Source organism: Chlamydomonas reinhardtii, chromosome 8, assembly GCF_000002595.2.
Source record: "Chlamydomonas reinhardtii strain CC-503 cw92 mt+ chromosome 8, whole genome shotgun sequence".
NCBI classification, from domain to species: domain Eukaryota; kingdom Viridiplantae; phylum Chlorophyta; class Chlorophyceae; order Chlamydomonadales; family Chlamydomonadaceae; genus Chlamydomonas; species Chlamydomonas reinhardtii.
Genome location: NC_057011.1, coordinates 3,611,647 through 3,622,377, shown reverse-complemented (window position 1 = coordinate 3,622,377; position 10,731 = coordinate 3,611,647). Strand labels below are relative to the sequence as shown.

The 10,731-nt window shown below is 64.8% G+C and overlaps 3 protein-coding genes across 4 annotated transcripts in view; 2 read left to right on the top strand and 1 right to left on the bottom strand.

The window, feature by feature from the left end:
• The window catches only part of CHLRE_08g376150v5 (uncharacterized protein), a 5,471-nt gene extending 901 nt beyond the window's left edge, over positions 1–4,570 (top strand). For both annotated transcript variants that reach the window (XM_043065173.1, XM_043065172.1), the window contains 7 exons: positions 311–391; positions 737–1,864; positions 2,192–2,326; positions 2,638–2,670; positions 3,069–3,191; positions 3,408–3,612; positions 3,967–4,570. In XM_043065173.1, the coding sequence (XP_042922173.1) occupies positions 311–391; positions 737–1,864; positions 2,192–2,326; positions 2,638–2,670; positions 3,069–3,191; positions 3,408–3,612; positions 3,967–4,070 (1,809 nt within the window). In that variant the 3' untranslated portion in view covers positions 4,071–4,570. The remainder of the gene's footprint in view (positions 1–310; positions 392–736; positions 1,865–2,191; positions 2,327–2,637; positions 2,671–3,068; positions 3,192–3,407; positions 3,613–3,966) is intronic.
• Positions 4,571–4,839: 269 nt separating this feature from the next.
• On the top strand, positions 4,840–8,685 carry CHLRE_08g376100v5 (uncharacterized protein). Its single transcript, XM_043065171.1, has 8 exons — positions 4,840–5,017; positions 5,092–5,175; positions 5,265–5,423; positions 5,783–5,920; positions 6,346–6,492; positions 6,697–6,794; positions 7,357–7,477; positions 7,797–8,685. Exons 1-8 carry the CDS (start codon positions 4,955–4,957, stop codon positions 7,905–7,907), a joined length of 921 nt encoding a protein of 306 aa, XP_042922172.1. The 5' UTR covers positions 4,840–4,954; the 3' UTR covers positions 7,908–8,685.
• A 2-nt stretch (positions 8,686–8,687) lies between these two features.
• CHLRE_08g376050v5 (uncharacterized protein) lies at positions 8,688–10,679 on the bottom strand. Its single transcript, XM_001694332.2, has 6 exons — positions 10,466–10,679; positions 10,312–10,351; positions 10,039–10,109; positions 9,603–9,746; positions 9,291–9,345; positions 8,688–8,936 (listed from the first exon to the last, which is right to left on the bottom strand). The coding sequence occupies exons 2-6, from the start codon at positions 10,321–10,323 to the stop codon at positions 8,859–8,861; spliced, it is 360 nt and encodes a 119-aa protein (XP_001694384.2). The 5' UTR covers positions 10,324–10,351; positions 10,466–10,679; the 3' UTR covers positions 8,688–8,858.
• Between the last annotated feature and the right edge of the window lie 52 nt (positions 10,680–10,731).

Genomic DNA, 10,731 nt, shown 5'->3' with positions numbered 1-10,731 from the left:
CCTTCAAGTGGAGCGCGCGCTTGCGCCCCTGCAGCAACGACGGGCGGCGGCCGGCACACCTACCCCGGGGCTGGCAGTAGCCGCGCCTCCCCACCGTGTTAACACGCTGCCCCCGCTGCAGCCCCATGCCCCCACCCCACCCCCCACCCCCGCATGACCACCCCAACACAGCGACCAACCACCCTACCACCACTATGCGCCGGGCCTTGGGTTCCGGGTCAACTTGGTCAACTTCAGCCTGGACACGAGTACTGGTAACTCCCCCCCCCGCGGCCCCCCCCTGCACCCCCCCCCTCCTGCTACGCCCCAGGTGTTCGTGCTTGCCGACACCGCCTACAACCCACTTGGTGTGGACGAGGTGGCGGCGGCGCACCTGGCGGCGGACTGCGTGGTGGGTGTGTGTGCCTGTGTGGTGGGGAGGGAGGGGGGCGGAGGGAGGGTGCTGGGAGGGGGGCTGGGAGGGGGAGAGGGCATGGGTCAGCGTGGCTGGTAAGGCTGGCGGCTGCGTTGGCGGCTGCGTGGCCGGGTGGTGACTCAGGGGGCTCGGGGCGCACTGCGCAACGGCGTCCTGTACACAGTGGAACAGAGTACCCGATTACGACCCCCAACCCCACATCAACATCGCCCGCTCCTAACAAGTCATGCCTGGAACCCCACCCCCACCACCAACACCAACACCAACACTTCTTTACCTGAAAACCCAACCGCCACCACTTCGCCTGCCCCACCTCTGCAGGTCCACTACGGCCGCGCCTCGCTGTCTCCCGTAAACTCCCTGCCCGCCTTCTTCGTGTTCCCCAAGGAGCAACTGGACGCAGCAGCAGCAGCAGCGGCGCTTCAGCCCGCCATCGCCGCTGCGGAGGCAGAGCGGCGGCAGGCCGGTGCTACAGCCGGTGCTACAGCCGGTGCTGCTGCGGGTGCTACTGCCGGGGGTTTCCAGGCGGTGGTGGTGCTGGTGGACCAGGGGTATCACCACAGGCTGGGTGAGCTGAGGGCAGCGCTGGAGGGGGCGGCGGCGACGGCGGCGGCGGCGCCAGGAGCAGCAGCAGACTCAGGGACAAACAGCAGCGGCGGCAACGGAAGTGACTCACCGTTACCACCTTTTGTGTACGCACACATCAGCGCTCGCTCCCTGCGGCCGGCGGCGACGGCAGCCAAGGCAGCGGCGCGCGGGTGCGGCTCGGGTGCGGCGGCGGGTGCGGCGGCGGCGGGTCCGGAGGCAGCGCCAGGGGCGGCGGGCGGGTGTGGAGCACCGGCATGCTGTGCCGCGGGTTCGGAGGCGGTGGCGGGAGCCACGGGCTTTACGAGACCGGAGGCGGCGGAGGGTGCCGGGAAGGAGGCAGCCGGGGAAGAGGTGGCGGCTGTAGCCGCGGCAGCACCACCCAGCGCGGCGGGCGGCTGTGTCACGTGCGGCCGCACGGACGTGCCGGCGGGTGGCTGCGGCGCCGCCGCTTCCTCCTCCGCCCCCATGGACCCTGCTACAGCCGCTGCCGGCAGTAGCACCAGCAGTAGCACCCCCACCGCTACACCCGCCGCTACAGCCGCCGCCACGACCAGTATGGTGGGCCTGAGCTGGTCGCTGCCTGCGGGCGCGGCGCGGGCGGACTGCCTGTATGTGTGGGTGGGGCCCGAGGGCGCGAGCTCGCACCAGGTGTTGCAGATGACGCACAGCGGCTGCGAATGGCTGTCGTACGACCCGGCAGCAGCAGCAGCAGCAGCGGCTGGGGGTGAGGCAGCGGGTGGTGGCAGTGGAGGTGGCGGTGGCGAAGTGCGGCGGGGCGTGTCGGAGGAGACGCGGCGGCTGCTGAAGCGGCGGAACTTTCTGGTGGAGAAGGCGCGGGCGGCTAGCATCGTGGGCATTCTGGTGAGTGGGGCCGGGCAGGACGGCGGGTTTTCGGGGCCGAGCGAGGGATGTTGTGGATTGTTCGGCCCGGGTGGCACTGGGTGGGCTGGGGTGGGCTGCCCAGCAAGGAAGAGGCGGCGCTAGCGTGGGTAGTTGGGGGAGAGGAGGCTGCGTTGCCACGTTTCACTGCCATCTCCCCTCGCCCACTGCCCACCGCCTTCCGTCCTCCACCCGACCACTCGCCTTGCAACGCCTGATGCTTTTCCTTGCTATCCCATTCTTCCCCTGCTTGTATCCTGTTCCCAATGTTTTTTAACCTTGCAACCCGCCCCGTGAACCCGCCCCCAGGTGAGCACTCTGGCCACGGGCGGCTTCCTGGATGTGATCAGCGCGCTGCGGCGGCTGTGTGCGGCGGCCGACAAGAAGTCGTACACCTTCCTCATCGGCAAACCCAACCCAGCCAAACTAGGCAACTTCCCGGAGGTGAGGGGGCGGGCGGGCGGGCGGGCGGGCGAGGGGTGGAGAGAGGGGAACGGGGAGTAAGAGGGGGAGAGAGAAGCGGAGGGGCAAGTGTGAAGGGAAGGGGAACCGGTCTGGGCAGGAAGGGTGGAGGGACGGGACAGGAGGGTTCCAGGGACGGGGCGCGGCTGCACGTGTGGGTGAGGGAGCTGGGTGGCAGCGGGTCCGGCGGCGGGGGGAGGGATCCAGGCGAAATGCTAGTGTCGGGGCCAAACGACACGCCCCACTCCGCATGCCTTGCAAGCGTGTGTGCCTGTGTGTCTATGGTTTCGCAGGTGGACGTATTCGTGATGGTGGCGGATGCGCAGGTGCGGCTGGCAGGGCGTTTCCTAGCTTGTGCTCCGGCTCGGCAGCGCTCGCTCGCACACCCCACCCCGTCACTTGGAAGCCTCGTCTCCCCTCCCGTCCTCCCAGCCCCACCACCTGCACCCCTACCCCACCCCTACCCCACCCCGTGCAACACTGCGCCCGCTCATCACCGCCGCTATCTCCAAAAGTCTATTGATTCACCCACTCCGCTCTCCACATGAACGGTTACCCCCTTCAGGACCTATTTCCCCCCCCCCCCCCTTCAGGACCTATTTCCTTGGCCTCGGGCAATGAACACACACACACACACACACACACACACACACACACGCCTCCCCCCTGTTTTCCTTGTGCTCCTTAACACACGCGCCTCGCACCCCTCCCTCCCCCGCTGCAGGGTCTGATCCTGGACAGCCGCGACTACCTGGCCCCGCTGGTGACGCCCTGGGAGGCGGCGCTGGCGCTCACGGGGCGGCACATAGAGGCGGACGACTACAGGCTGGAGCTGGGAGACGTGCTGGTGAGGGTGGGGCGGGAATGGGGAGGGGAGGGCAGTTTTGGGGGTGTGGCAGGGCCGAGGAGTGGGGGGATGGGGGTTGGAAAGGGAAGGGAAGGGTGGTGGTGGTGGGGTGGGGTGGGGGTGGCGGGGTGACCAACACCGCCACCATCAGGAGCGACCCGCCCCGCTGCAAGGCCGCTGCTCACGCCCTGCCGCTGCGCTGCCGCCGCCCGCCAGGACTTTGAGCGGCAGCACGCGGAGCGCACGCGCCAGCAGGAGGCGGGGCAGGCGCTGGTGTCGCTGGGGGGGCTGGGGCTGGACCTGGCCAGTCGCGGCGGCGGTGCGGGCGGCGGCGGCGGCCGCGGCGAGGTGGTGGCGCGCAACGCGGCCGAGTACCTGGTCCTCAAGCGGAGCTACAAGGGACTGGAGATGCCGGCAACGGGTGCGTTTTTTGGGGGCGGGATTTGATTTGGATTTGTGTGTTCGTATGTTTCTCAACATAAACGGAAGAAGTGCGCGTGTGTGTATGTCCTTGGGCCCGTGGGCTCTGTTAAACATGCACTCCCCTGCGTGTTTGCTTCCCTTGTCCTCTTTACACTTGCGCTATACCAAACCCTTGTTAGTTCTTTCCTGCGTGTTGTACGTCCCTTATGCTTACCTATTACACATACCTGCACGCACACGCACACACGCACACGCACGCATACACTGTCTTTGCGCAATGTTTTCCTTGTGCTCTTTAACACACACACACACACACACACACACACACACACACACTTCTCATGTGGTGCAGGCGCGGAGCCCAAGGCCGTGGAGCTGGCAGTGGAGGGCCGCAGCGGGCGGGCGGCGGGCTACGCGGACGAGCAGCCGGCGGAGCGGAGCGCTGCGGCGTGGTGACAGGGAGGCCGGTGGCGCAGCGGGAGAGGAGGAGGCGGGCGCTGGAGGGGGGGCGTTCAGCCATCCATGCAAGACGGTGTTATGATTTCATCAGAGGTACTGGGCATGCTAGCCTGGCATTGGGGCCTGGGTGGCGTGTAATGCTGCAGGCGTTTTGGGGGGCAAGGAAGGGCGGGGTCCTGTGTTCGTGCCAAACGGAATCGGGGGAGGCGGAGTGTGGGGGAGGCGGAGTGTGGGGAGGCGGAGTGTGGAGGAGGCGGAGTGTGGGGAGACGGTGTGTGGGGGAGGCGGGGGCTGTGAGCCGCAAGGAGCGGGATCACTGAAATGTTTACATGCGAATGCGAATGCGAAGGAGCGGGATGGTGTGCAGGGTGTGGTGACACATCTGATGAGGCTTGCCAATACCTGGAGACTGGAGTAGGCCATGCACAAAGAAGGGCTACTATGCTGGTGGAATCCGTGCGGCTCGGCTCTTCTCCAACCTGTAAAGGCTCACGGCCTGGCTCAGTGGCTTTCACAGGACACGCATGCATTGAGCAGTGCACGGCAGGTAGGGGTGGGCGCCCCGGTGAGTGTTATAAGCTTTTGCCCACTGCTACCGACGTTTCGCTATGTTGCGAACGTCTTTGTGTCATAACAGCTGGCCATAAACGAGTATGGGCACGCCGGTCCACATAAGGTGCGCGTAGGGGGAGCTGGCGGAGACGTGTGGGCGATTGGGATGTTGCTACTGCCGGAGACCCGGAGTGCCGGACTGCCGGTCCATGTACATGAGCCAAGTTGCAGAGCTGCTACACACCTAAAGCTAAAGCACAATATTTTACAAGTGCCAGATAGTTGAAGATAACTACTCATTAGCTTGAAATTTGCAAGCAAGAGGCGAAATGGGTGGCGGACTTTCGGTTCTGCGGGGCGAGGAGACCCCCGACTACTCTATGGAGATTCAGGTTAGACCTAAGCAGCATTTGGAAGCTCCGAGGCGCGGGAAGTTCAGCAAACGAACTGTTTTGCACGCCTGCAGTTGAAGGTGGAACTGCAAGTGGAGGACATTATCGCCACGGCGCAGGCCGCTGGCCGTGCTATTCTGCAGATCTATAACAGCGAGGTGGGGTTTGCTTGCGTGCGAATAGAGGTGAGCGGGCACCCAGCCCGCGCCTTGCGGACCGTGCTTTGACGACCAACCCGTTGCTGCAGGCGTCGACATGGGAGGTCCAAATGAAGAGCGATGCATCGCCTCTCACTCGGGCGGACCGGGAGGCGAATGCCATCATTTGCCAGGCGCTGCAGAACATCTCCCCGCACATTCCGATCATTTCGGAGGAGAACAAGCTGACGCCGCACGCTGTGCGCCAGGTGAGCGCCAGTGTGGTGCAGTACTTTGCAGGTTGCGGCATGGCCGCGGCAGGGACTTCGCGGGCGAGGCCGAAACACGCGAGCAACAGCTGCCGACGGGCCACGTGCGGTCCGGGCGCGGTCGAGGCAGCCACCCGCGTCCGACCCTGCGGACACCTAGCCCGCACCCCAGTTCAAGCCCTCATCGTAGCAATGAGGTTGCAGTATTGGGAGGGGGTGCCTGGCTGGGTGCCACGGCAACAGCCGACGGCGCCGTGCCTTATGCCGCTCTCAAACATCCTGAGAAGTTCCACCACCACTATCCGCGCCCCCAGCAACCCCCGCAACCTCCCCTACTCTCCCCCGCCCCGCCCTCACAGAAGTTCCAGTACTACTGGCTGGTGGATCCGCTGGACGGCACCAAGGAGTTCCTCAAGCGCAACGGCCAGTTCACGGTCAACATCGCGCTCATGTGCGGCACCGCGCCCGTCATGGGCGTGGTGGACGTGCCCTGCCAGGTGTGCGGAAAAGGAGGGGCGGGAGAGGGGGGCAGGGCTGGGGGCGGGGGGATGGCAGGTGGGGGTAAAGCGCTGGTGCAGAAACGGGTCGGCCGGGCGGTGGAAGAAGGGCCGCGGGCGCGCATCTCGAACATTTGTAACCGTCACCATGACAGGTGGGGAAGCTGGGCCAACGCTGCGGTTATCGGGTCAGGTCATTGGGACGCGCGTGAAGTGCACGACAGCTGCAGTGGTACCATTGCAGCACCCTGGCCTGCCGCCAGCGCACTATGCGGCCGGAGGGCGTGCAACGCCCGAGCCCTCTCGCGCTTCCCCTGGTTGCGCTTTCTCGCCCACCACGCTCTCCGCCCCCATGCTCCCCCCCATCCCCATGGTCTTCCACTTACCACTTCCTTAACTAGTCATGAATGTAATCCCCCCTTCAGGGCAAGACCTACTGGGCCGTCAAGGGGAAAGGCGCGTGGCTGCGCTCCGCGGAGGGCCAGCGCCGCATCCAGGCCGCCGACTTTGCGTTCGAGGACAAGGGGCTCAAGATCGTGGCCAGCAGCAGCCACCTCAACAAGGAGACCGAGGTGCGGGGCGGCGTGGTTGGGCTTGGGCTCAAGGGTAGGGGCCCAGTTGGCGGTACAGTGCCGGCGGTAGTGCCCGCGATGTGGGGCGGCGTCGTGTTGTCGGCGTGTGGACATATCCAGTCTCAACTCATTGTGTGCTTGACACCACGTAACCAACCACGCGCCGGCCCCCCGCCCTGGCCTTGACCTTGCATCCCCCCCCAGGAGTTCATTGCGCTGTTCCAGTCTCCCGAGCTGGTGCAGGTGGGCTCCAGCCTCAAGCTGCTCATGGTGGCGGAGGGCGCCGCGCACATCTACCCCAGGTGCGGAGGGGCGGCGGCAAAAGAGGACGTGGAAGGGGAAGCGGAAGGGGAAGGGAGGGGGACAAGCTGACTGGGTGGACGCGCGTGTGTTAAAGAGCACAAGGAAAACATTGCGCAAAGACAGTGTATGCGATGCAGCAAAGCGACGGTTTACGGATGTTACCTGAAGTTACCTCGCATACCTGCTGCGGTGAGCCGCCGGTCTTACCAACCGGAAATCGCGCAACCCCCGCTACTCTAACCTCGAGGGGGGATTAGTGTCCACACGCGTGTGTGTGTATGTGCAAAAAGAGGTCACGGGGCGGGCAACGTGTCTATGTGTGTTGGACTGGTTGGGCGCGGGGTTGGCTGTGAAGTGCCATGATGCACTGGTCGGTTGGGGCTGCTGGTAGACCTGGTCGGTTGGGCCACCGTGTAATCACCCAAGTACACCACCCATTCACGGCATCAGTCCTCCTCGCTCACCCTGTCGGTGCCTGCTGCACCTGCCGTGCCTGAACTTGCAAGTGCCTCACGTCGCTTTTGCCCCCGCCTCTTGTCCCCTCCTGCCCCGCCGCTTCAGGCTGGCGCCCACGTGCGAGTGGGACATCGCCGCCGCCGACATCATCGTGCGCGAGGCGGGCGGCGCGGTGCTGCAGGCGGGCACGCAGGACAACAAGGGCAACCCGCTGCAGGACTGGAAGGTGGGGGTTTGTAATTGGGGGAGGCGGCGCGGGCTCAGCGGGCGGGATCCCGGGAGAGGCGCGATCGACAGAGTGGGACGAGGCAAGCGGAGCATGTTCTAAACAGCGTATTTTACAGCTTATTGAGGCATCACGACAAAATCCTGCACTTTGATGCGCTCACGTGGGCGACTCATTAATGGGCCGGAGCGTCCCACACCGTCTTCCAGCTCCTACAGCTCTGCGGTTGCCTACCTGCAATACACTAGCCGCATGCAACAATGATATCAGGCCTCGGCCCGCTTTGACAGCACACACTTCCACGCCTGTATTACTTCAGGAGGAGCTGGTGAAGGAGGCGGCGGTGGTGTACAACAAGGAGGACGTGCTCAACCCCTACTTCGTGGTGTTCGGGAAACGCAAGGCGCCCATCTCCACCGGCTCCAGCTAAACGTATACACACGTACACATGGGCTGAAATAGTGCTGAAGCCTGAAGGCGTAGGCGCTAATAGCGGCAGGAGCTAGCAGGGTGTGCTGAGTTGGCAGTGAAAGGAAGACGGGTCATGCATGTATGGTGGCATAAAAATGTGTTGGTACCAATGCAAGAATCTTTCACGCTCCACTCTGGGGCGCAGCAGCCCGCACACCTCTCATCAATCGGACATACTGAAGCGCACTAAAATGATGGTGTGCAGTGTATGTGGTCATGAGATATGCTTTATGTGCGTCAGTGCGTGGCGTACAGCGGGCGCCGTTGCCGCCTGTTTATTGCGGCCTCATTGGTGTTGGCGGGCGCATGTCGTGGTCTGCTGCACTGTGCGCGTGCGGAAGCGTGTCAATGAGCTGACTTGGGGCAGAGTGAAGGGCAGTGCAGGAAGGTGGAGCAGAGCAATCTACTGCTGCGGCTGCTGGGGCGGCGCCGCTGCCGCGGCTGCTGGGGCGGCGCCGCTGCTGGGGCGGCGCCGCTGCTGCGGCTGCTGGGGCGGCGCCGCTGCCTGCAGGGTGCCGGCGAAGGCGCCGGGCAGCGCTGCGCCCATGAAGTACCGGGCCTCGTCCGCGGGCGCTTGCCTGGGGTGGGCGAGTCGTGGGATGGAAGCGCGGTCAAGGCGGACGTCGAGCGGCAAACTTCGCGGTGTGGGTGCAATTTGCGGTGTGGGTCATGCACATGCCATAGCACGGGTCCTCTTGGACGGCGGCTTCTTCACTGGCTTGTAACAGCTGAACAGATGCAAACGTCGACACACCAAGCACCAACTCGCGCTGTGTGGGGACGCTCCTTCGGCGCGAGCACCAATGTCGGGCCATGCGGAGTGACGCCAGCTGGCTGTCGCGCAGGTGCCCCCGGGTGAAGCCGGGTCAGCTGTTGGTTTAGGTTTGCCAGCACCTATCCGCCTAGGCGCCTACCGGAAGACGAAGGACGCGGCGATCTGGTTCTGCTCGTTGAACTGCAGCCGCGACACGCCCTGGAACTCCGTCACCTGCGGCAGCGTGTGTGCGCATGTGCGTGTTACGGACTGCACTCATGTGGAGGCCCCAGGGGTGACAAGCACTGGCCACTGGTTGACAGGCACTGGGTGACAGGGCTACCAGATCAGGCCGCACACTTTTATACAATGCCCGTATCTGGTAGATAGATGTACCGTACGACGGTACGAGCCGCAGCCGCCAGCCCGTCACGGCGCCTCCTGTTGCAGGAAAGTCCCAGGCTCCCAGCCATCCCACGCATTCAGCCCCTCCGCCTGCACGTGGGCACTTCATACTTGTGCATTCATCACTCCGAGCTCCACATGAACGGCTCACCCCGCCCCCTCCCGCCCCGCGAGGACCCGCACCTTGTGCGTGGGCGGCTGGTCTCGGATGGGTCCCAGGTTGGTGCCCTTGGCGGCCCTGTGTGTGTGCGTGTGTGGGCGTGTGTGGGCGTTGGGGTGTAGAGGTGTGGAGGTGTGGCGCTGGTGCTGCACCCCTGCTGCTGATGAGGGGCGGAGCGGAGCCGCAGCTCACCCACACACGGCACCAGCAGGTCGCGCCAGTCGCCAGGCATTGGCACGCGAGCACGGACCACTGTCATGGCCGCGTAATCCCCCTCCCCCCACCCCCAAACACCACCCGCCCGCCCGCCCGCTGACCCGCGCCCGCCGACCCACCACGCCACGAACACGCTGTGCCCCTCCGCCGAGTACGCCACGTCCCGCACCGCGAACACCAGGTCCGGGTAGGCGGCGCGGTAGGCCAGCACCCCCCGCAGCATGGCGGAGCGCCCGGCGCCCACACGGGCGGGCTGCCACACCCTGCACACGTGGGCACATGGGGTGCGGGGTGTGGGCAGGTTGCGGGCACATGCGGTGTGGGCACAGGCGTGGTAACGGGGGGTAGTTTATTTCGGACCCCAACCACTGATGGTGAGCAGTAGAGGGGGGGGGCACGGATACAGTACAGTAGGCAAGAGCAGCCGCTGCAATGGTGTTGTATGTTGGCGGGCGCTTTCTGCCCGCCACCACCCATTGCATTGGGTTCGATTTAGTTTGGGCTGGCATCTACCACCCCCACCCCCGCCCGCCCGCCCCGTGCTGCCTGCCGCACATGTCGTGCTGCTGGTGATCCTCCGCCATGATGGTGTTGAGCTTGAGCACCTTGCCGCTGCTCCACACGTCCTGCGTGCAAGCAGCAGCGTGTGGTGGAGATGGTGATGGCCCCGAGGGGCAAGAAGCTGACCGCCGGGGGCCGCTGAGGCAGCTGCAACCCCCCAGCCCCAGCTGGGATTGGAATGAACTACTCCCACTTGCAGTGCAGTGCCTCGAGCACAGCACTGGTCGCAGCATAGCCGCGCGCGACCACTGCCCCGGCCACCCCCACCTCGTAGAACATCCTCGCCCGCTGTAGTGCTATCTGCTCCCTGCAGTCGTAAAAGCACCATGGGCGCGGTAAAGGCCTCGCAGCAGACCTCAAGGCAGCAATGGGGACGGGCTCGGACGACCGAGCTCAACCCCCGTCTTTCACGCCAACCCACCGTGTTGAAGTGGTCGGAGCGCCTGCATCCCCATTTGAAGCACGGTTTGCTGTTATATGCCTTGCTGAGCGATGCACATGTTGCGTACACGGGTGTGGGTGCCGGCCGTGCCAGCCGCGCAAGCGGCCATGACTTGATGGCAAGGCTTGCATAATAATGCTTGCCTGTTGTAGGCGACTGCTTTAACCCTTACTTGTGTCTTTGTTTGTTTCGTACGTACCTGCGCTCAGCTTTCCACAGCATTGTCGGGGCAACTGAATCGGCAC